The sequence below is a fragment of the Lepus europaeus genome, chromosome 18 (genome assembly GCF_033115175.1).
Source record: "Lepus europaeus isolate LE1 chromosome 18, mLepTim1.pri, whole genome shotgun sequence".
Taxonomy (NCBI): domain Eukaryota; kingdom Metazoa; phylum Chordata; class Mammalia; order Lagomorpha; family Leporidae; genus Lepus; species Lepus europaeus.
Window position 1 is genome coordinate 55,516,428 of NC_084844.1, and position 24,912 is coordinate 55,541,339.

The 24,912-nt window shown below is 45.5% G+C and overlaps 1 protein-coding gene across 3 annotated transcripts; it reads right to left on the reverse strand.

Moving 5' to 3' along the window:
- Nucleotides 1-1,028: 1,028 nt before the first annotated feature.
- Nucleotides 1,029-24,362, reverse strand: ZNF18 (zinc finger protein 18). Of its 3 annotated transcripts, none has more exons than XM_062216786.1 (7): nt 24,325-24,362; nt 17,448-17,916; nt 15,695-15,884; nt 15,276-15,367; nt 7,678-7,762; nt 6,888-6,998; nt 1,029-2,284 (listed from the first exon to the last, which is right to left on the reverse strand). In XM_062216786.1, the coding sequence occupies exons 2-7, from the start codon at nt 17,832-17,834 to the stop codon at nt 1,503-1,505; spliced, it is 1,647 nt and encodes a 548-aa protein (XP_062072770.1). In that variant the 5' UTR covers nt 17,835-17,916; nt 24,325-24,362; the 3' UTR covers nt 1,029-1,502. The 3 variants fall into 3 exon arrangements, with proteins under 3 accessions (XP_062072770.1, XP_062072769.1, XP_062072768.1); XM_062216785.1 differs by lacking the exon at nt 24,325-24,362 and adding an exon at nt 23,670-24,132 and having other exon boundaries at nt 6,888-6,995; XM_062216784.1 differs by lacking the exon at nt 24,325-24,362 and adding an exon at nt 23,670-24,132.
- Nucleotides 24,363-24,912: the final 550 nt, after the last annotated feature.

Here is a 24,912-nt window from a genome sequence, read left to right on the forward strand (position 1 = left end):
AAATTCTCCTGGTATTCAGGAATTCCGACTTGCGTTTTGTACCTCCTCTCCCATCAGCAGATGTACTTCCCACTCTTTGCCAACGTCTTACACTGCCCTGCCTGTTGGTTACTCTGCCTTCAGAGAACCAGGCTCTGCTCTTCCCATTAGCACCATCCTGCCCGACCCTCACCCAGAACAGTGCACTAAGACCCAGCAAGACCAACATGGTAGAAGGCAGAAGTTCCAAATACACAAGAGCGGGACACTTTGAGGCAGTAGTTTTTGAAGACAAAGTCAAATGGACAGAATAGACACACGTATTAGTAAACTTTTGGACAGCATTAAAAACTACATCCAATAGTACTTACTTCTTCCTCGAACACCTGAAAAAAATGAGATAAGGATCATTTCGGCAAAAACGACACCCAAATGGTATGCCAGGAAAAAGAGGTACAGCCTGAGGCATGCAATCAAGGGAGAACTAAGCTCAAAGAGGCTATCAAACTTAACCTGAGATAAAAGTATGCCCAGCACTGGCCGCGCTCTCACTCTCTGGCATTAGGTTAGCACTTTCGTATTACTGTCCTGATGCATAACTTTAAAAAAAAAAAAATTTACTTATTTCAAAGGAAAAATAACACAGAGAGATGGAGAGAGGGAAACAGGAGACAGAAAAAGAAGACACAGATCTTCCAAGCCATGGTTCACTACCCAGATGGCCTCAGTGGCCCAGGCTGAAGCCAGGAACCCAGAACTCCATCCAGGTCTCCCATGTGGGAGGCAGGGGCCCAAATAACTGAACCATCTTCCAATGCTTCCCCGGGTGCGTCAGCAGGCAGCTGGATGGGAAGCGGAGTACCTGGGACTTGAACTAGCACACCGGTGTAGGATGTTGAAAGCCACGGCTCCACCCACCGCGCCACAGTGGCCCTATGTTATAAACTTCACATGTTTATCTGGGCTGAACTTGGAAGTAACATTTAGAGTCCTCTAGGAAAAAAGCGTGCTTTGGATGAATCAACATACATGAACATTCCAGACACAAATAAGATAGGGAATGATTCCAGTCAGTTTATTTCAAACAAGGGACACTTGGAAGTTAATTTTCACCCGTATGACGAAGAACACACATGAGCTCACTGACCCCCTGTGCTTCCCACTCTGTAACAGGAGACCTGCTCTAGAGCCCCAATTCTAGGGCGGATCGCAGGCTCTTCCCATAAGCCCTGACTGCAGCTACTCTAAACTATTCCCAGATAGCGCTTCTAAAACTCATCTCCAATTAAGACGTAGTTTCCAAGAGGGACAAAGGAAGAGATCAGATGAAACATGAAGACTGTTCTTCATCCTGATACAGAAGCATCATGAAATCCAATCCAGAGGCCAGTACCGCTCCCAAGTCCAAAACCGTATTTGGGCTCGCTCTCCTCCAATGCAGGAGGAGAGAACAGGAGAAGCACCCTCTCCGAGATGCAGTTCTTCCCGATGGAACAGACCCAGAAATGGCTTGGAGAGTTCAGCTACTGCAAGGGCTTCTTTCCTAAGTGGGACCTTTGATGTTTGTCCAGGCTTGAGCTCCAGCTGAAACTTTTCCCGCAGTGGGAACATTTATAAGGTTTCTCTCCTGTGTGAACCCTCTGATGTCTATTAAAGTTTGATCTCTGAATAAAACTTTTCTCGCAGATGGGACATTTATAGGGTTTCTCTCCCGTGTGGATTTTTTCATGGTGGCGCAGCCCTGAGAAGTCACTAAAGCCTTTCCCGCAGTAATCGCATTTACAGGGCTTCTCCCCCGTGTGGGTCCTCTGATGTTTCACAAAGTCGGAACTCCGCAGAAAGGCCTTTTTGCAGATGGGGCACTGAAAGTATGTCTCTCCGGTGTGAGTCCTTTGGTGAAACACCAGCTGAGAATTCCTGTAGAAGGTTTTCCCACACTCCCTGCAGGTGGGGAGTTTCTGGGCCATGGGAGCTCTTGGCTGTGCTTTCGGAAAGGCCTCTCTCTTCTCCTCAAGCCACATGGCGGACAGTTCGGGAGGAGGATGGGGCAAGTGCTGGCCTAGCTGTTTCCCAGAATTCCTTTCCTGAGAAGAGAGCTGTCCTCCCGCCGCCTCAGCCTGCAGGCATTCCAGGGCCTCAGGGAGAGTCTCTCTTTGTCCGAAATGTCCCGGCTCATCGTCGCCGAACACGCCTCTCAGAGAAGCCTGAGGAGCAGCCTCTCCTGGGGCTTGGCAGGAGCCTGCCAGAGGCTCCTGGTCCCTGTGGTTTTCCAGGTTCAGGTTCTCTTTGTCATTCTCTTGTCTACCTGTTGAAAGAAGAAAGATTTGAAACAGCTCAATGAATGCTTTGCCCTGTTTTCAAACTCATGTCAAAGAAAGGGTCATCAAAAGACACTCACTCTTCTAACCAAGAGGGCATCAGCAAGTGAAGGCCTTCGTTCGGCCTGCACCACCAGGACTCCTACACTCGTGGCCTGGGAAGGCAATGGGAGATGGCCCAAGTCCCTGGGCCCCTGCACCCATGTGGGAGACCCAGGGGAGGCTCCTGGCTCTGATTAGCCCAGCTCCGGCCTTTGCGGCCACTTGGGGAGTGAACCTGTGGATGGAAGACTGCTCTCTCTCTCTGCCTCTCTGTAATTCTGCCTTTCAAATAAATAACTAAATCTTAAAAAAAAAAAAAGTGAATCTGTTGGCCTATGCTTGCATCCAACACTTACATGTGTTTTTATTAGCCCATTTAAGCAGTTAAAACTTCATTTTTCTCATCGTAACTTAGATTTTTGGTTATAACTAGTTAATGATGCACATAATAAAGGTTTTTTATTTTGGTGGTAAGATTTATTTTTAACTTTTATGGATTACTTTATTCCTGTAACTCTAAAACTATTTTCCTTCTTCCATATATTAATATCTTTCCAATTATCTGCCAGAGGTTTAGGTATCTGCTAGAAAACTATACCTGAAGTTCTTAATTCAAAGCCTTGGAGCATAGCCCACTGCATTAGCAACAGCACTGCCTCTTGTCTTTAAAGCCTTTACAAATATAGTTTTAAAGAGTTAAGCAATGGGACCAGCGCTGTGGCACAGCGGGTTAAAACCCTAGCCTACAGTGTTGCTATCCCATATGGGCACCAGTTCATGTCCCGGCTGCTCTACTTCTGATCCAGCTCTGTGTTAATGCCCCTGGGAAAGCGGCAGAGGACAGCCCTAGTCCTTGGGCTTCTGCACACATACGGGAAACCAGAAAGAAGCCCCTGGCTCCTGGCTTTGGATTGGCCCAGCACCAGCCATTGTGACCACTCAAGGAGTGAACCAACGGAAAGAAGACCTTTCTCTCTGTCTGTCTCTACCTCTCCATAACTCTTTCAAAACAAAAAATAAATCTTAAAAAAAAAAAAAGGGGGGGGGGGTAAGTAATGGGCCGGCAGCTGTGGTGCAGTGGGCTAAGCTTTCATCTGCAGCACCAGCATCCCATATGGGCAACAGTTCGCATCCCAGCTGTTTCTCTTCCAATCCATTTCTCTGCTTATGGCCTGGGAAGGCAGTGGAAGATGGCCCAAGTCCTTGGGCCCCTGCACCAGCATGGGAGACCCAGAAGAAGCTGCTGGTGGCTGGCTGCTGGCTGCAGATTGGCTCAGCTCTGGCTGTTGTGGCCATTTGGGGAGTGAACCAGTGGATGGAAGACTTTTCTCTCTGTCTCTCCCCCTCTCTCTGTAACTCTGCCTTTCAAATAAATAAAATCTTAAAAAAAAAAAAAATTAAGTAATGACCCATCACAGAGATGTCATCATAAATACAATTTATTTAAGAATTTTCATGAGCCAGTGCTGTGGTGTAGCGAGTAAAGCCGTTGCCTGCAGTGCTGGCATCCCATAAGGGCACTGGTTGGAGACCCGGCTACTCTACTTCCAATCCAGCTCTCTGCTGTGGCCTAGGAAAGTAGTAGAAGATGGCCCAAGTGCTTGGGCCCCTGCACCCACATGGGAGACCAGGAAAAAGCTCCTGGCTCCTGGCTTCGGATCAGCGTAGCTCTGGCTGTTGCGGCCATCTGGGGAGTGAACCAACGAGAGGAAGACCTTTCTCTTTCTCCCTCTCATTGTCTAACTCTACCTCTCAAATAAATAAATAAAATCTTTAAAAAATTTATTTATTTTATTTGAAAGGCAAAGACAAAGACAGTCACACATACTCAAACAGAGAGATCTCCCATCTGCTGGTTCACTCCCCAGATGCCCACAACATCTAAGGCTAGGCCAGGCTGAAGCCAGGAGCTGGGAACTCCATCTGGGTCTCCCGCATGAATGGAAGGGACCCAAATACTTAAGTCATCACCTGCTGCCTCCCAGAGTACATGTGAGCAGGGAGCTGGAATCATGAGTAGGGCCAGGACTTAAATCTAGGCACGCTGATACAGGATATCCTAAGCAGTTTCCTAAATCACTTGGCCAGAGGCCTGGCCCCAACATTTCTGATCAATACCTTAACGGAGCTCCTTGAAGATGGAATTACTATCTATGGCAGTGGGCATGCATAGAATATTAAGGATCTTGACACCTACTTGCAACCTGATATCCAGAATGACTCTGCCATCCTCTGGTGGGAAAAACTGGGCAGAGGGGGAGGCAAAATTCAATATTTACTTAAGTATTGAATATTTTTAAAGTATGTGCTATTTACATTAATGAGAAATGGTTTTTCATTATTTTAAACTTTAACTCCTTAGTTATGAGAAGATGAACTCTTTTACACATTTAGGAGGTATTTTTCACATTCCAAGACTGCCATCACTATTTTATTGGGAAAGTAATTTTTCTTACCAACTTGCTTTAATTACTTCTATATTAAAAATAATTTATATGTCATCTTCATGAAAAATATTTTTTGTCAATTTGGTTACATAATTTTGTTTGGGGTTATCTTACATAGAAAAGTTTTTGTGTCTTTTTTAAAATTCATTCATCTGTTAATTTCCTTCTTAATGATTCTTTCATTGCTTCAGTACTTCCTAATTCTGCCATATCTAGACATCATTACAACATACACTTTGTTTTCAAGTTTATTTTATTTTCACATTAAATCCTTTTTCAACCTATCCCCAATTACTTTGGTATATAACAGACATTAAATCTAAACCATTTCCTCTTCCCAAAGAGACTTTTCCCTGACCACGCGCTTTGATATTGCTTCCTTTTCCATCGTGTTCAATTCCTATATGGACCAGCATTTCCACCTAGGCTCCCTTTTCTGTTCCCCTGATCCGTGCATCAGTTTTTATATCAATACCACACTACTTTAGTGATCTGCCTTTTGTAACATAATAAATTCTTAATATTTACAGATCTCCTTTCAAAACTTTCTTTCTCCTCTTCTTGCCTATTGTATTATTCCAGATAACTTACCAAGAATCATTTTTCTAAATAATGTTTTTAATTCCTTGGGATTTTGGTTAGAAGAATCAACGTGTGACTTTGTGACTTACTCCTGCAGGCCTACATTAAACACCAGCTGTTCTTCCATGTGGTCAAACCAAACAACAGATACTCATACACTCTCTCCTGTGACTTCTTTCCTTGCTCTCAGTGCACATGTAGAAGACTGGCTAATTACCGTACCTTTCAGAACTGCCTTTTGCGACTTCTGCAGGCTCCCCTCCTGCCAGTGCTCCCTTCCTACCCTTCCTGCACACTGCTACCGTATTCACCTTCCCAAATCTCCTTCCACACGCCCCTTTCTCGAAGAACCCGCAGCTGGATTTTTTGCCTAACAAGGCAGGCTGGCTTTGTAGACTTGCCACAGTATGGTTCAAGGTAGGATCTAATGGGGCCATGCCAAGCAGGTGAGATGAAAGAACAGGGAAAAGCAAGCAAAAACCAGAATGAGTGGGAATACAGACTGAGCTATATATCACAACTAAAATCCTACTGCATTAGACACATGGGAAATGTGCACCTTCTGCTCAATCTTGCTATGAACTTAAAACTGCTCTAAAAAATTAAATCTATCCAAAAAAATCTTACTACTTGGTCATGAATTGCAGTTTGAAAAATACTGCTCCAAAGCCATCTTTCTGAAATAGTCTAACAATAAATATATTATTTACAATTAAAATCGTACATCTCAGTTGCTGCATGTTCTCTGCATGGTCTATCAGCAAAGGAAAAATAGTTAATTACATCCCACTGGGAAGAAAGAATGGCTTATCACACAACTCCCATTCCTCAAAGTTCTGGGATTCATTGTATCTGTAAAGGGGGGGTGGGGCATGTGCACACGTATGCGAAGGTCTGACAGCTAAATCTTACACACTATAATCGTTTACAAAGCATGTAGAAAGCAATGAGTGATTGCCATTTTACAATAGAACAAGTCCATATTTTTCCCTCTCCAGTCTTAAAATATATGATTTTTATGATGTATATGTTACGCTGCTTTTTAATAACAGTTAGGTGCATAAAGATGAACTAAAACATGTCTTTTCTGTTTGTTTTACTGTGTTTCGCTGAGAATATGTTAGTAACTGTTCACTCTAACCATAGTAAGGGAAGTTTAGTTACTGAGAACTGTCCTTCTAGGAATGATAAAAGTGGCTGCTATATACTCTTTTTTAAGTGAAATTCTGCCTACATCTGTATTGTCTCAATCTGCACAAATCCTAATTCTCTCAGCGAAGGAAAGCTATCTTGACAGATACAACTAAAGAGGAAATCCAATGTGTGGTCCTCATGGTTAAGTACACGTGGCAACAGTCCTATAGCCAGAGACAAGGAGACCCAACCTTAGTATTCAAACTGGACCAATGAGACTGCGGCTAGTTACAACAAATTGAGTAGAAACCAAAGTCCTAACACCTCCCCCAGCACCACCCACTTAAGGACAGCAGCTCAGAAACGGCCTGGACCAGGGACTCACCCACGCAGGCAGGTCTCGGGATCTTCTCATTAACATGAAGGTGCAGTCCGGCTAGCTCTTCCCCGTACTCTGCTGAATTAGTCAGGTCAGGTTTGGAACTGGAAGTGCCTGCTGCGGGAAGAAGTATGCAGACCTGGATGAATGGGCAAGACTGGGAGCTCAAGTTACATCTTTGGAAGGAGCACACTAAGCATGAAAGCACGTATGAAGGCTCCGCATGGTGGTGGCGCAAGGGGCTTGTAAGACACAGCACTCACAAGATGACTCACGTGTGGTGAAGCCCACAAAATGAGAGACTGGATAGGTCCTCAGAGGACCTGCACACTATCTGGAAAGCTGGTGCAAGGAACATGATAGAAACCCTACCAATGGTTGGTTTAGGCAGTGTGATTTAATGGAAAAGAGCATGGACTCAGAGTCAGCCACAACTGACTGCCATCTTGACTTGGCACTTAACAGGTTATGTATCAGTGAGCAAGTATTTGGATCTGACATTCACTTCATCATCTTTAAAACAACAACGCCGTAACACCAGCACCCATTTCATAGAGGAAGGGAATTACCATGCATCACACCCACCATGGTTCCTGGCACACAAAATACTTCCAGTACAAGGAAGTTCTTACTGTAACTCTTCTATCTCCAAACTGCCCCAGTTCCCGAAACATCCCTAGTGCTTTCTTCTCCCCAGAGGACTGCAAGTTGAGCAAATCCCTTGAGAGTGCACAGAAAATGCCCAACAGTTCACCAGTCTTTCCATCTCCTTCTACCAGGCCAACTGTGCCCTCACCTCCTGAGACCATCTTCCCATAGGTCTCCAGCATGAGGTCCCAGTATTGCTCCTTTTGAGTGGAATCCAAATGTCTCCACTGCTCCTGTAAAAAATATAATACTATGACTCCAGTGAAGGATTGGGAAACTGCCTTCCCTGCCTACAGGAAAGATGACATGACAGTCACGTGCCACAAGAATTTGGTCATCAGAAGACTTAGGAAATCATAAAAGAGTGATTCAAGAAACAAGGAGGCCAAAGGCAAAAAGACAGTCTTCATGTCAATTTTCCTTGCCCTGGTTAGAAAATATTTTTGCTTTAAGTTCTGTATTTTTTTTCACTTGCATGTATTTAAGAGAAGAGAACAAGAGAACATACACAAAGCAGGAGCCTTTTCTACACTGCCTCCCCACCCCCACTGCCACCTCCCCTAACTCTATCACACACTTGGAGATTCAAGGAAAAAAAGAAAGAATTTAAAAAGGAATATGTTGGGGCCGGCACTGTGGTGCAGTGGGTTAACGCCCTGGCCGGAAGCACCAGCATCCCACATGGGCACCAGTTCAAGTCCCAGCTGCTCCACTTCCAGTCCAGCTCTCTGCTATGGCCTGGGAAAGCAGTGGAAGATGGTCCAAGTCCTTGGGCCCCTGCACCCACATGGGAGACCTGGAAGAAGCTCCTGGCTCCTGGCTTTGGATTGGTGCAGCTCCAGCCATTGCAGCCAACTGGGGAGTAAACCAATGGATGGAAGACTGACCTATCTCTCTCTCTCTCTCTGCCTCTCCTCTGTGAAACTCTTTCAAATAAATAAATAAATCTTTTTTTTTTAAAGGAATATGTTGGAAACATAGTACAAATCAGTGAAAATGTTGAGAAAATCAACAATGTAGTCAACTGCATTGTAAACTTTACCCTCAAACTAAGACTGCTGGTTTCACAGATGTTGCAGGCACACAACAGTTTCCTGACAGCTCTGCACTTAGTTCTCAGAATCAGTTCTCTCATTGGCTGGTAGGAAATTGAGAGGTTCTGTGTAGCAAGGTGCCCCTCCATTATCCCCAGAAAGAGTGCTGCTTTTCTTCTGGAATTTGGACTAGAAACTCAAAATTGGGAATGCTATCATCTAGCTAGGATGGTATGGTTTGAATGTGGTTTGCCCCCACCAAAGCTGAATTGAGCCTTGGTCCCCAGTGTAAGAGTTGAGAGACGGTGGGACCTTTAGGAGGCAGTGAGGGCCTGGGAGCTCCACGTCATGCAGGGATTAATGTGCTACAACAGTGAGTTCCTTACATCATTTCTCCACAACGAGTCAAGCAGCTCATGGCCCTCACAAGAAGCCAAGTTGCTGCTGACACCCACTCTTGGACCTGCGAGCTAAAACAAATCTTCCTTTGTAGATTACACAGCCTCAGGTATTCTGTTATCCCAACTGAAGATCTGACACAAAGGGTCTACTTTTGTGGATTCAGCTTTCAATCGTGCCACCATGAAGATGACCCCTCCGTTAGAAACTCAGATTACACAGCACAAGGTAATCTGCCCATTCTTTGGAGTCCTAAATACTGTGTCTGAAAGTTTAGCCTTGCCACTATCTAGCTGTGTGACCAATAGCACTGAATTAAAAAAACTGCTAGGAGATTTGAGAGAAATAATGAAAGGTTTACCTGTCATCATAGCACGCTGTTCTTTTCATTCATAGCATTCATTGCAGTTATTAGATATTTGGGTGTTAATGTACAAAAACCTGCACATCTCCCACATATACACACAAATATCTGATTGAGTGTTGCCTCTACTAGCACATAAACACCATGAAAAGAGAGAGGACTTTGTCACACTCTCCACTTACTTTCTTAGTTCTTAGGACTGTTGTCCCAGACAGAGGAAGCATTCAGTGTATGTTGTTAGAGTGAAATAAAGCCCTTGGCACATGAGTCCTGAGTAGATGACATAAATTATAGCTGTCATGTGCAGTCTCCAAGACTCATTCCAGGCATTTCCAGAGTGAATGAACAGATTTCTTCAGGAACCCCAAAGTTGATGGCCATGCACTGTTAAGAACAGCCGGGCTTCCGGCGAGCACCAACAAGCATGGGAATTATGAAGTCCCTTCCCATCACGCACAGTATACCACTCAGGGAAGGCATTCTGAGTCCTAAGTCAAGTCTGCTCCATAGAGCATCAGAGAGAAGCGGAATTGGCTCCAGGAGAAAGGACATACAAAGAACTTTAATTAGCAGGCATGAAGCAAGGAAAAAAGAAAGGAGTAGTTGAATTTTTAGGGTGGAAAAGACACGAAGTCAAAAGGTGAACTCAATATACTTAACTGTATATTCAACGATTAAGTATAACCACATTTTAGTATGGATTTTCATTTAAAAATGCTGAAGTATGGGTTGCTAGCAGCTTATTTTGCTAATCCTCTGTGAATGAGGTTAGCTTGACAACCTCCTGGAAACAACCAGCTCGAGCAAACACTGCTAAATATGGGCGCCCTTGGTCTTCACGGGCAGAACAGAGAACACGGGCAGCAGGGAAAGGAAACAAACGCCAGACTCAGTAGTATCCAACTGTGTGCTGGTTTTGTTGGATACAGGACCTATTCTGTGGGCACCAGAACAACAGCTACCAAGAAGAGTACAAGGCAAAAATGAATCCAGCCACCAAGGTCTCCAAGAGTCACAATCAGCTCATTCAAAACCAGAAAAGCTGCTTTAGGAGTCTCTGAACAGGGTACCTCCAGCTTAAAGCCACAAATTTACTCAAGGAACTGCCAAGAACTGGAGCAGTTCGAATAAAAACCCTATTTAAGAGGCAAGACATCAATGGCAGCCAGCTTGCCTTTTTTTTTTTTTTTTTCCTATTTGTAAGAAGAGGCCAAAAAAACCTCGCTTCCTATTCTAGAAAGGCAGAGCGTGGGGTGTGATGGGAAAATAACTATTTCATGTGCAAACAGCACCATCTTCTGGATTTATGAGGCAGTACCACAACTAATTTTCAGTTATTAGTACTGTGTTCCTTTCCTTTAAGTTAGGGAACACAGGAACGTGAGGCTAGGTGAGAATACCAAACTTGGTCACGGTTTCTGATGATGAAGTATGGTGTGGTGATAATGGTATCATTTTGTTATACTAACATTATTCATGAGTCTCTTAAGAAAGAGATTTGTAGAGCCAGTTTTGTGGCCTAGCAGATAAAGCCACCCCCAGTGATACCAGTATCTCTTATGGGCACTGGTTCATGCCCTGGTTGCTCCACCTCTGATCCAGCTCCTTGCTAATGGCTTGGGAAAAGCAGCAGAAGATGGCCCAAGTGTTTAGGCCCTTGCCAGGCACATGGGAGACCCCACATGAAGCTCTTGGCTCCTGGCTTCAGCCTGGCACAGTACTAGCTGCTGTGGCCATCTGCAGAGTGAACTAGCAGATGAAAGTTCTCTCTCTCTCTCCCTGCTTCTCTGTAACTCTTTCAAAATAAATAAATAATTTTTTTGGAGAGAGGGAGAGATCAGAGGGAGTTATTACTTATATTTTAAAATTCCCTTACTTTCTTTAAAACTTTATTTATTCATTTATTTATTTGACAGGCAGAATTAGACAGTGAGAGAGAGAGGCAGAGAGAAAGGTCTTCCTTTGCCGTTGGTTCACCCCCCAATGGCTGCTCTGGCAGTGCACTGCAGCCGGCACACCATGCCAATCCAAAGCCAGAAGCCAGGTGCTTCTCCTGGTCTTCCATGCGGGTGCAGGGCCCAAACACTTGGGCCATCCTCCACTGCACTCCCAGGCCACAGCAGAGAGCTGGACTGGAAGAGGAGCAACCGGGACAGAATTTGGCGCCCCGACCGGGACTAGAACCCAGGGTGCTGGCGCCGCAGGCAGAGGATTAGCCTATTGAGCCACGGCACTGGCCTCCTTTACTTTCAAGGAAGTCCACTGAATATCAAGGTATTCCTGATGCAAATAACTGCTGTTAGTTTGGGGGAGAAATAATGAGACTGGGTGGGATTAACTTTTATGTGTTTGAGCTGAGTGGTTGTTAATTAGTTATCAGCTAAATGTGGGAAATTACACAAAAACACAGAGACACATACATTATACCTGTAAAATCATAAATAACAAATGGTGCTGTTGAACATTTTTAATCTTCTGATGTTATCTAGAACAGGTAATGGTTGATATCTGCCCACTGTACTAGGCTAAATATATTAATAAATTATATACTCTACATACTATAGAAGCAATAATAATCCTCCAAAATACCCAACTCTTTTTCTCTACACAATCAACAACTCTCTGGTTGCCTTCAAAGCAGGAAGAAGGGAGCCCTTGATCCATTATAAAGGTGTATCCTCCACCCTACCCCCCGCCATACTGCCATCCCCCTTCTTCCAGGGTAAACTGGGACGCTGATATACCAGTTTCTAAATCTCTAGCCTGGAAAACTGAAGCTCTGATGGTAAACATGGCCTGAACATGGCATTTACCACCACTGAATGCCTTCTCAATTTTCACCATCACTCAACAGTAGCTTACCAGGCAAGTCCCAAGAAAAGCTCCCTCAAATTTAAATGATATTTCAGTTGAGTTTATACAGTCAATAACTATATCATCAGTATAACTGATCTCAAAGATTTCTATCTATAGCCAAAATGGAGTAACAGAAAGTGAGTTTATCTTCCTGCCAAAAACAAAAAGAGAACAAAATACATGAAACAACTGTTTTCAGACATTGAACACTATGCAGAACAGAGATCTCTAAAAGTGGGAAAACAAATGAAGTGAGTTCTACAGTTGGACGGGCAGTGTGTGGATCCAGGTGCAGCATAGGAAGGGGCAGCCCAGGTAGGGCCAGGTGGCCTGAGTTGAGCAGGAACTCAGAGACTGGGGAGGCCAAGACAGTTAGAGTTAGCAGCACAGAGAACCAAAGAGAAGGGAGCTGCACAAAGAAGAGTTCTGGAGACTGCAAAGGCCTGCCCCTCAGATCCAGGAAGGAACCCCCCTGAGGAGTTAGGGAACAATACCCTGAGTTCACGCAGAACTGAAAAGTGTTCGGATTTCCACCAGGCAGACTGTGTGTCAACCTGGTACACCAAGGGGCATCAGGCAGAACACTCAGAGGGCTACTGCGTCAGTAGTGGGGAAGATGAGCCCTAGAGTAATGGTGTCTGGTGCTATACAGTTGTCCTCCCTTATCTGCAGCTTCACGTTCCACAGTTTCAGTTACCTGCAGTCAGCTGTGGTCTGAAAATATTGAAATTCCAGAAAAAGATAACTCATGAGTTTTAAACTGCACACAATTCTGAGTAACATAATGAAACCTTGAGCCCTTACAACTGGGAAGTGAATCATCCTTTGTCCAGTGTATCCACACTTTATACATGACTCGCCCATTGGTCATTTAGTAACTGGGTATTCAAAGCCACTGGGCTGGTAGTGCAGTGCTTGTGTTCAAGTGCTTTCCTGTACTTAATAATGGCCCCAATGTGCAAGAGTAGTAAGAGAAACCACAAAAGTGCTTCCTTGAAGTGAAAACCAGAAAGTTCTCAATTTAGTAAGAGGAGAAAAAAGACTGTAAGTCAAATCTATCTGTAAAATTGTGAAGGAAAAAGAGTTTCATACTGGTTTTCCTGTCGCACCTCACTGGTAAGGTATGGTCACAGTGTGTGGTAAGCACTTAGTCATTTCAGGTCATCTCATCATGTAAGTTGCACCATCTCACAGCATCACAAGGAGGGTAAGCACGGCACTGAGAGGTATTCTGAGATGACAGAAACCACATCTGTCTAACTTTTATTATCTAATACATCGTTAGAATTTTTCTATTTTATGAGTTACCACTAATCTCTTGCTGCACTTCATTTATAAATTAAATTCTCAGCATCGGTATATATGTATAAACTGCAAAAAAAAAAACCCCACATAGAATTTAGTGCCCTCTATGGTTTCTAGAATTCACTAGGGGACCAAAAATGGATCCCCTATAGATAAAGGGGATTACTGTAAAAGAAATTGTGTCCAGATAGCAACCACCTTCCACAACAAGGCTCAAGAACATTCACAGGGACCAGTGTTGTAGCATAATGGATTAAGCTGCAACCTGAAATGCCAACATCCCATATGGGCGTCGTCAGTTCAAACTCCAGCTGCTCCACTTCTGATCCAGCTGCCTGCTAATCTTCCTGGGAAAGCAGCAAAAGATGACCCAAGTCCTTGGGCCCCTGCACTCATATGGGAGACCTGGATGAAGCTCCTGGCTCCTGGTTTCGGCCTGGCCCAGTCCAAGTCATTGTGGCCATTTGGAGAGGGAACTAGCAGATGGACGATCTCTGTAACTGCCTTCCAAATAAATAAAATAAATCTTAAGAAAAAAACATTTATAGAAATTCAAAAATATCCTGCCCCTATCAAGGTAAAATTCACCATGGGTGACAGCCAAAGATCACCAGGCATACAAAGAAGCAGGAAAATGCATGTCATTAGGAAGACATCATTCAAACAAAACTGACCCAGAACTGATGGAGGTGAAAATCACAGATGAGGCTATTAATACATACAGTACGACTGTATTCTGGAGAAAAGAGTGAAAACACTGAATACAATAATCAAAGATAAAATGAATCCAACTTCTAGAGATGTAGGATAAGTACTTGGCCTAGTGTATAAGACATGGGTTTAGATGCCTGTGTCCCATAGAGGAGCAACTGGGTGTGAGTCCCAGCTCTGCTCCCAATTCCAGCTTCCTGCTAATGTGCACCCTGGCAGGCAGCAGGTGACGGCTCAGTAGCTGGGTTCCCGCCATCCATGTGAGAGACCTGGATTGACTTCCTGGCTCCTGGTTTTGACCTGGCCCAGCCTTGACCATTGTAGACATTTGGGGAAGAACCAGAGATGGTCATTGTATCTCTCCCCCCTCCAATAATCTTTAAATTATTATATACAGAACAACAAAAATAAAATTACATTTGGCATATCATTTAATATAAAGTGCTAGAAAACACAGTTAATAGTTGATGACCCAAAGGAGATCAGTAGCTGCCTCCAGATGGTAGAGATGAGGGGGCTGATGAGGGACAGGGGAAGGGATTACAAAAGTTGTAAAACAGAAACTTTTGAGCGTAATGGACATATTTATTAACCTGATTATGGCTACAAAATCATCAGGTGTATGTGTGTCAAAACTTATCAAACTGTACACTTTAAATATGTGCAACTGTTTGTCCTTTATACTTCCACAAAGTTGGGGGGCAAGAAAAGATTCACGTGTCTCACATTAGTTATAACCTGTCACACTCAAACTGACACCTTTGTGGGTGGCCTAGACAAGGAAATGAAATCATCTTTTCTTCACATACTTCAAAGATAATAAAAGGAGACAACCATATTTGGATGAGGAGATTTGCCTCTTTACAGCAAAACATGTGCCTTTTTCCAGAGGCCCAATTTCACTGTCCGTGACAATAGTTAGGAGACATCTGACTGGACAGAAATGGTGACATTCATTCTACACGGCCCTCCTTGCTACTCCACTTTTGCGAGTCTGTCCCCGTTAAGTCCTGCTGACGACTAACAGGCACTTGAAGCCTGGGTCAGGGGTAAGAGAGGCAGGAGAATGCAGCTCACCTGAGGTGCTGTTGGGAGAAGTGAGGCTCCGAAATCCTGGTCTCTGATGGGCCTCTCCTCAGGGAGAGCAGGAAGGTGGGAAGCAGCCAGAGCTACAGGGAGAAAAGGAAGTTTTCAGAATCTCGATGTCTCCCCTAACCACCCCCTAAAGGCTCACCTACCAATCTGTCTGGATCACTGGGATGCCCGTTCTCCCATCCAAATTCCAGGACTGTGTTTACCCCCTAACAAAGTCCAACTCCCTCCAACCTTCTAGTCTAAAATAAAGACTCCCAAATCAGAATAGTTCATGTAGGTCTGTCCTATTTTCACACTTTCCCATGGTACCCCAATCTGAACTTACACTTGGGCCTCCTAACTACAACCCTGAAATTTCTCCAAGACAGAAGCACGTGCCACCATGAACAACTGCCCCTCACCTAATGCTGGCTCCGCGTCAGCTTCCTCCTTCACGACGTGGCCCAGCAGCTCCCCAGGCCCTGAGGGTGACGTCTGCAGGCCCAACTCCTGACGCCCCACTTCCAGATGGGGCTCCACGTCCCCCGCTTGGCAGCTTGGAGATTCCATCTTCTCTGATAAGATTTCCTGCCCCAGAACTTGAATGCTGATCTAGGGACCACATAATACTAATTACCGAAGGGTCCAGAATCAGAATTTCTGAAAGATACAAATTCAACCTTCGACAACAGATCCCAAGATAGGTTTTAGGGACAATGGAGCAGAGAAAAAGAACACCAGTTTTTATTTCTAGTCCAGCAGGAATCAGGGAAGACACCCAAACCTGGGGCCTGAACCAGGCCCGGGGGATCTTCAAGATACATCTCTGATGCTGACTGGACAGGCCCCATCAATGAAAATGAGGCACCTTTTGAAGAACTTCTTAAGCATTCTACTCTAGGGATTGAATGGGATCGGAGATTGTATCCTCAACCCCCAATGACTAAAAAGTGCAGAGAATCAGAGAAAGTCTTAGAATCATAGGAGAGACAAGAACAAGCAGAGGTGGTGTAATAATAAACGCAAGCTTGGATTTTGTTCCCTATTCCTGGCACAGAGCACCTAAAACACTTGTGATCTCCTGAGTGATAGGAGTAAAAGAAGGGTTTTTTTGTAATTCATAATGAGGCCTTTTCAATCACACCTGAGTTTCTGCTATCTGGCAACTCTATCTATCTAGAGGGTCTCTAGATAACTTGAGGAGGGGATTAGTTGCTAGAGGAACCAACCATGCCATCTCCCAAATTCAAGGGAGGCTGGAGGGACTGCAGATTTTTTTTTTTTTTTTGACAGGCAGAGTGGACAGTGAGAGAGAGAGACAGAAAGAGGTCTTCCTTTTGCCGTTGGTTCACCCTCCAATGGCCGCTGCGGCCAGCTCATCGCGCTGATCCAAAGCCAGGAGCCAGGTGCTTCTCCTGGTCTCCCACGCGGGTGCAGGGCCCAAGGACGTGGGCCATCCTCCACTGCCTTCCTGGGCCATAGCAGAGAGCTGGCCTGGAAGAGGGGCAACCGGGATAGAATCCGGCGCCCCAACCGAGACTAGAACCCAGTGTGCAGGCGCCACAAGGTGGAGGATTAGCCTGTTAAGCCACGGCGCCGGCCGGAACTGCAGATCTTTAACCACCAATAGCAAACGATTTGATCAACTGCGGAAATAGTGAGGCCTCCATAAAAATCTCTAAATAATAGGCTCCAGGGAGTTTCCAGATTGGTGAACTCAAAAAATACTAATAAAGCACCATGCATAAGAGTAGTATATCTTCCATTTGATTGCTAGTGGGTTGTAGCCTTTAAAATAAATGAAAAACAGTAAATAAAATGCTTTCCTGAATTCAAATGATATAACACGAAGAGGGAACTGTGGGAATCCCCAAGTTTATAGATGGTTTTTCAGAAGTAATAAGTGGTCCCTGAGACTTGTAACTGACATCTGAAGTTTGGGGCATTCCTGTGAACCTGTGGGATTTATACTAACTCCAAATACTGTCATAATCAAAGACAACTGATTTGTAGGACACAGAGCTGGCATCAGAGAACCAGAAAAAAACTGGTTGTTGGTGTAGAAAAGCCCATTCATTTGGTGCCATAAGTGGTATCAGGAAAGAAGCCAACACATCTGATAGGATCCCAGAGGAGCCCTGTGCTTCCCTCCCAGTCATCAGGCCCCTTGCTTACCCACTGCCAAAGTCTCTGGGGGTCGCCCTTCAAGCTCTCCACAAGCGTCACCGCCTCCTCTCCGCTGCCTGGACACTGCTTCCGCACCCACATCTGGATCTCCCCAGGCAGGATGGTCAGAAACTGCTCCAACATGAGGATCTCTAGGATCTGCTCCTTGGTGTGAACCTCCGGTTGCAGCCATTGGAAACAGAGCTTCCGAAGCTGTCTCAGGGTCTCGTGGGGCCCAGACATCACCTGGTAACGAAACTGCCTGAAGAGCTGGCGTGCGGCCTCAGGGCTGGAGAGCTCAGCTTCAGGGGCAGCATCTGGTCCAGAGAATGGGGAGTTCTCAGCCTTTGTCAAGGATGGCAGCAGGCCCAGGGCCTGCCCCAGGTCAATGGGCATCGTCTGGCTTTGCAGGTCCTTTGAGGTGAGGAGCTTCCAAGGTAGAACTGTCTCTGTGGAGAACCAGGTCTTCACAGGGATGCTAAAGAAGGAATAAGATTGAGTGCTAAATAGACAGGGACATATTTTCAGAAAGAAAAAAATGTAGGTGTCTTATCTGAGAAGCCTTGAAGGCAACTATGTTTCTTATGAAACTACTCAAAAAACTATTCTGCTTTGAAAGTTTTCAAATTTGAGGGTCCTTGAAGGTGACTATGTTCCTTTGGAAGCTACTAGATGGATACATTATTCTATTTTGAAACTTTGCAAACCTGAAGCCACAAAGCAAATACTGATGCTGTATCGAAACAGCCACCATGACCCTATCTATTTTATAACCTTCTCTCTGCAAACATCCAGACCACCCAGAATAACAAAATACATCCTATGAAAGCATTTTCACTAGTCGGTTTCCAGAAAAAGAGTTCTTCTCAAAACTGGAGATTAAGAAATAAAGCTGGACAGAGACATTCATGACCTAAGAATAAAGACTAATGTTGAAATGAACATATTAAATATGAGGTTACAGAGAATAAATTTTTTCCAAAGGGTATAACAAAATTTGCATGTGACCTGTTTTGATGCCATGTTAAAAACAGTTCTATTTGGAAATTTATAAAAAATGAATCATATCTGAGACTTTCAACCTTGAGCCTAAAGATGGGTTAGAACAAATACTGACTACCTAAAAATACTACTGTGGTCTTAAACCAAGTAATAGTTATTTTAAGTGAATTTTAGAAATTTAAAAGACATCAAATGATAGAGCAAAAACAAACATTAGATGGCAAAGTCATATGAAGGCACTGTAAAGGATCATGCAATACATAATTCTAGTTAACTGATATTAGGTTACTGGGGATAATTCTTAAAAGTGACAAAGGAGCTGGAAGTCATCATTTCTTCTGAACACTCACGGCAATCAGTTTGGGTGTGTGCTTAATCACAGACCAGAACAATGTTCTAGCTTTTAATAACTGGCTCTTTTCTTGAGGTATAAGCATTGTCCTCATCCCTACAACTTCACCCAAATAATTCCACCTACATCCAAAAAAATGTGTTTTTTCCTCCGATGGTCCAAAAGAAGTGAGCTAAAAGCGGCTGATGCGATACCACATTTCTTATGTGCACCTCACTAAATTTATAATTATTTAAAAAGAAACCTACATACCTCATTCAAATATTCACATGGCACTTGGTATGCCAGAGTGACACACTTTAAGTGCTCAAAAATACGCATTTGAGGAATTTGATTCTGGCTACACCAGAGTAACCGGTAATATAGATTAGACCACCTGCTAGAAACATCTACAACACTAGAGAAGGAAAGCACTTTGTGGGGAAACATTTCCAAGAGCTAGACAACAGGAAAGGCACACTGTAGTTCCTGGGAGCAGAGAAATGTGAGGCGAGCCTCACAGTCACCATGGCTGTCTGCTAGGTGACAATTTCCCAACCACAGGGCAAGAGGCGGAGCTCAAGTAGGGCCCGAGAGTCTCACTAAGCACAGACGGGAATCTGGAGCTGTTGAAGTGGCTGTAAACATGAAGAAAGCCTGGGGGGCGCTATGGGGATGGGGACAGAAATCTGTATGGGCTTTCCTCCCAGACTCCGTGTCAAGGAGTTGGACTTGCATACAAGCAAGATAAAAGTGCAAGGTTTAATGAAGAGCATCTGCTACAGGGTTGAGAACAAAACAGATACGGAAGGCCAACCAGTATGAGATGTTGGAGTTGTTAACCATCCAGACTGGACAGATCTCTTCAATGCCCAAAGCATCTTGAGATACCAAAGAGGCTCTACTTTAGCAGTAAATACCACACCCTAGAGCACGGACTCTTCTGACCCACTCCCACCCCCAACACTTACAAAACCCTAAACCAAGCCTCCAACAATCCACAGGCTATACCCGGACTACTGGTCTAGTTTTATCAACTAAGAAGGAACTGGGAAACATCTTTTACTTAAAAAAAAAAAAAATTTATTTTATTTATTTGAAAGAGTTACAGAGAGCGGTAGAGACAAAGAGAGAGGTCTTCCATCCGCTGGTTCACTCCCCAGATGGCCACAACGGCCGGAGCTGCGCCGATCTGAAGCCAGGAGCCAGGAGCTTCTTCTAGGTCTCCCACGTGGGTGCAGGGGCCCAAGATCTTGGGCCATCTTCCACTGCTTTTCCATGCCATAGCGGAGAGCTGGACTGGAAGAGGAGCAGCTGGGACTAGAACCAGCGCCCGTAAGGGTGCTGGTGCTTCAGGCCAGGGCTTTAACCCGCTACGCCACAGTGCTGACCCCAATATCTTTTACTTTTCTAAATACCTGCTTTACCAAAGCATACAACTGAGCTTACACAAGTTAAAAGCAATCGTTCCGGGGGCTGCCGCCTGCAGTACCAGCATCCCATATGGGCACTGGTTTGAGACCTGGCTGTGCCACTTCTCATCCAGCTTTATGCTATGGCCTGGGAAAGCCGAAGGTGGCCCAAATCCTTGGGCCCCTACACCCGTGTGGGAGACCCGGAAGAAGCTCCTAGCTCTTGGCTTCGGATCAGCACGCTCCAGCCACTGTGGCTATCTGGGGAGTGAACCAGCGGATGGAAGACCTACCTACCCACCCCTGCCTCTCTGCAACTCTGCCTTTCATATAAAGTAAGTAAATCTTTTTTAAAAAATTTTAAAAATAAATTAAAGAAAAAAAGCAAATGGTGAGAGATCACGGAGATGGCAGAGTGGGTTAAGCCACCACCTGCAATCACCAGCATCCCAAATCAGGGTGCCAATTTGAATCCTGGCTGCTCCACTTTCGATCCAGCTCACTGCTAATGTGCCTAGAAAAGCAGTGGAAGATGGCCCAAATGCCTGGGCCCCTGCCACCCATGTGGGAGTTCTGGATGGAGTTTCAGGCTCCTGGCTTCAACCTGGACCAGCCCTGGCCATTGTAGCCCTTTGCAGAGTGAACCAGGGGATGGAAGATCTCTCTGTAACTCTGCCCTTCAAATAAATAAACAAACACATCTTTGAAAACAAAACAAACAGCAGTAAGTAACTGAACTGCCTGCTAGAAGAGGCATCAGCACTCTTCAAAGGAAAATAATTGGAACCTCAGCATCTGCAAAGCAGTATCCAAAACACCAAGGATGCAAGTCAAAATTCTAGAAGGATGGGAAAATGGGACCTAAAGTCAAAGAAAAAGCAATAAAGAGAAACAAACTCCAACATAGCACAAGATGCTTAAAGAAAAATCAAATTTTAGTGGGAAAAGAGAGACTCCCAACAGAGGAATAGAAACTGTAAGAAGAAACAAAGGTATAGTCTAGAAAAACAACTGCAGTCAGAATTCTATATCCAGCAAAAAAATCTTCATAAATGAGTTTAAATAGTTTTCAGATAAATCAGGAGAAGCTGTCACCAACAGACATGTACTATAAGAAATGCAAAAGGACATTCTTGTGGTTGATGGGAAACTCAGATCTACAGAAAGGAATGAAGAACACCAAAAATGGTCACTATATGCTGGAGAAATATAAAATACTATCCTTTTTTAAAATAAATTACATTTATTTCATTTTCTGTGAAAAGCAGAGTAACAGAGACAGAAAGAGAGATATCTTCCTTCTGCTACCCAGATGCCTACAACAGCCAGAACTGGGCCAGGCTCAAGTTGGGAACCCAGAACACACCCCAAGTCTGCCACAGGGGTGGCAGGGATCCAAGTACTTGAGTCATCACCTGCTGCGCCCTGGGTGCATCAGTAGGAAGCCAGAATCAGAAGCAGAGCCGGGACTCGAATCCAGGCACTCTGATATGGGATGTGAGTTTTCCAGTCCAAACATTCACCCCCTAAGCTTTCTTTAGTCTCATAATTTCCTTAAAAGGCAGCTCAGTGTTAAAAGCAAAAATATAAGGGGGAAGCAGGCCATGGGGGAGTGTCAGGTGGGAATGGGGAGTGTGAAGGTGCTAAGTGAGATGTGGAGAATGAGAAAGATGAACTGTGAGGTATTAAGGGATTCAACACTAAAGCAGACCTTGGTAAAGTAAACTCTGGTAAATTAAGGCTGTCATTGCTAGCTCTAAAATTATACAAAGAGGTATAGGTATAGCTAAAAATAAATAAATAAAATGAATATTAAAAAACAAGTAGTAATCCAAAACATGATAGGAAATGAGAAAGAGAGAAAGGAAAACCAGAAAAGTCCAATGGAAAGCAAGGCAAGATGGTAAACTAAAACCTATCCATCATAACTACATTAAATATAAACACACTCAATATTATAATTGCAAGGCAGAGATTGTCAGGCCTGTGGCATAGCAGGTAAGGCCGCCACCTGCAGTGCCAGCATCCCATATGGGTGCTGGTTCGAGTCCTGGCTGCTCCATTTCTGATCCAGCTCTCTGCTATGGCCTGGGAAAGCAGTAAAAGATGGTCCAAGTCCTTGGGCCCCTGCACCCAAGTGGGAGACCCAGAAGAAGCTCCTGGCTCCTGGCTTCAGATTCACACAGCTCTGGCCGTTGCAGCCAACTGGGGAGTGAACCAGCAGATGGAAGACCTCTCTCTCTCTCTCTCTGCCTCTCCTTCTCTCTCTGTGTAACTCTGACTTTCAAGTAAATAAATAAATCTTTAAAAAAAGGAAAAAAAAAAATAAAAAGAAAGCAACAGGGCTGGGCATTTGATACAGCGGTTAAGATCCCCACATCTCACATGTGTGGGTTTGGGTCCTGGTTCTGCTCCCAATTTCAGCTTCCTGCTATGTGTACAGCAAGAGGCAACAGGTGATGGCTCAAGTAGCAGGGTCCCTGAGAGTTGGATTGAGTTCCCAGCTCCCAGCTGTGGGGAGTGAACCAGCAGATGAGAGCGAGCTAGCTAGCACTCTCAAGCTCACACATACTCTCACTCACTTTCTCTCTGCCTTTCCAATAAACTTTAAAAAAAAAAAAAAACATTAAAAAATTAATCCATAAGTTATTTAGCAAAATTCCAATTCGTTAAATAACCCACAAATATATTTTTATACTGAATGATAATGACAATGAAAACTCAGCATATCACACTGTAACAAGCATCTAAAACATAACTTACAAGGAGATCTACAGCTTCAAACAAGTATCTGTTTAAAAGTGGATGTGTGTACAAAACTCCTTCACTAACAAGAAAAATTTCAGAGAGCAAGAACTCATCTGTAAACTTGTTCAACTTTATGTGGTTCCTGAATAAAAAAAGTAGTTTAGATAAACAGGAGAAACCACATGTAGGGATAACTGCAGGTCTTATATTTAAATCCCGGGCTGGTGCTGTGGCACAGTGGGTAAAGCCACTGCCTGCAGCGTCAGCATCCCATTTGGATGCCAGTTCGATTCCTGTCTGCTCCACTTCTGATCCAGCTCTCTGCTGTGGCCTGGGGAATCAGTAGAAGATGGCCCAAGTCCTTGGGCCCCTGCACCCACATGGGAGACCCAGAAGGAGCTCCTGACTTCGAATTGGCCCAGCTCTGGCCACTGTGGTCATTTGGGAAGTGAACCAGAGGCTGGAAGAGCTCTCTCCCTCTCTCTCTGCTTCTGCCTCTCTGTAACTCTGCCTTTCAAATAAATAAATAAATCTTTAAATCCAATATTTGCAATTAGTATACTTTCGGATACTGTTAAGAAAAATGTCTCCATTATTCAAAATTAAATTACTTTATAGAAGGCTTATGGATTTATACCCCAATGACTTCATGAGAATCTACTCCCACTAATTATACACGCACACACCCCACAAATGTATACTTGCTATACTTGTTAAAGCTTTAATACTACAGCTTACCTGTCATGCTTGTTAAAGCTGTAACAAACGAGAATGCATTTGCAAATGCGCATTCCGCAGGTACATTTACTCGGTATCAATGACCCACGACCCGGTGACTGTTGCAGGGTGAGCATCCGCTCGCCCGGAACCTCTGTTCCCGCTGCTTCTCACCCTCCAGCACCCTGCAAGCTTGGCCTTTACCCATCGGCAACCTCTGAGCCTCACGAGGGGCGGCCGGATTCAAACCCGGGAAGCTCTCAAGCCTGGGCCTTGGACAGGAGCGCTCCCAAGCACCGAGGGGAGCGCCTGGCAGAGCTGCCCGCGGCGGAGGCGCGCTCCATCCGGCACTCGGGCGACAGGGCTTCCTGCCCGAGGCCTATTTTCAGTCCTTGGAGGAGGACAGCGCGTTCCGGGGGTCCCAGGGCAAGGGGAAGGCAGGTCGGGCTCGGGGTCACGCATCCCCACTCCCAGAGTCCACGGGCAGCCTGGGGCGCCCCTCCCCCGCACTCGCCGCATCTCGCCGCGCGCGCGCTCCCCAGGCACACGGGCGCGCGCAGGCCCGCTGATCCCGCCTTGACTCCGGGGGTCCCGCCGAGCAGGGCGCTGACGCGGGCGGCGTCAGATCCGACAACCGGACGGCCGACGACCATACCCGCCCAGCCCCCGCGCTCACCTCAGCCCGCGGGGCCGGCTCCAGGCGCACTTCCGGGAGCTGGGCGGCTGCGCGCGCCGCTGGCGGACGGCAAGCGACGCGCGGCGTCGGGGCGGGGCAGGAAGTGAAGCCGAGGCTCCGATTGGCTGTGAGGCTGCCGCGCCCCGCCCCGCCCCGCTGTGTTGTCCCAGCTCCTCCAACCGACAGGCGGGGCGGGTCCTTCGGCCACGCCACTCTCGTTCCTTCCTCCCTTCATTCAAGCTCTTGGCGTGCCTTCGCTTGTCATCCAGCAGACGCTGCGCGCCTGCCCAGTCCCACGCAGTAGGCCAGGCGCTGCGGGCGCTGCACACAGTTGCCCGGTCACCCGCAGCCGAAACGGCCGTTCTGCACCCTCCCGGGGCCTCCCCTGGGGTCTCGCCTCTCTGGGACTTGTGACAATTGCCCTGGACACGTGCCCAGCCTTACTCTGTCTTGCTTCTCCTCAATGCTCACCAGCTCTGCACTTCCTGGGCCTTGGGTGAGGAGCCAAGCTCCCTCCCAGCTCTGTCTCCTCTCTCTTTTTCCCCTTCTCTCTCATCTCCCATTCTTCTTCGGCTCCTCGCTTCCCCT

What these genes read in the sequence shown, in the direction of transcription:
- ZNF18 (XM_062216784.1), bottom strand. Translation starts at nt 23,785, where the DNA reads ATGCTCACCCTGCAACAGTCACCGGGTCGTGGGTCATTGATACCGAGT. An exon ending in TGACGCGGAGCCAGCATTAG is followed by an intron (nt 15,368 to 15,694) that starts GTGAGGGGCAGT and finishes TTCTCCCTGTAG; the next exon opens with CTCTGGCTGCTTCCCACCTT. An exon ending in TTCTCCCAACAGCACCTCAG is followed by an intron (nt 7,763 to 15,275) that starts GTGAGCTGCATT and finishes TATTTTTTACAG; the next exon opens with GAGCAGTGGAGACATTTGGA.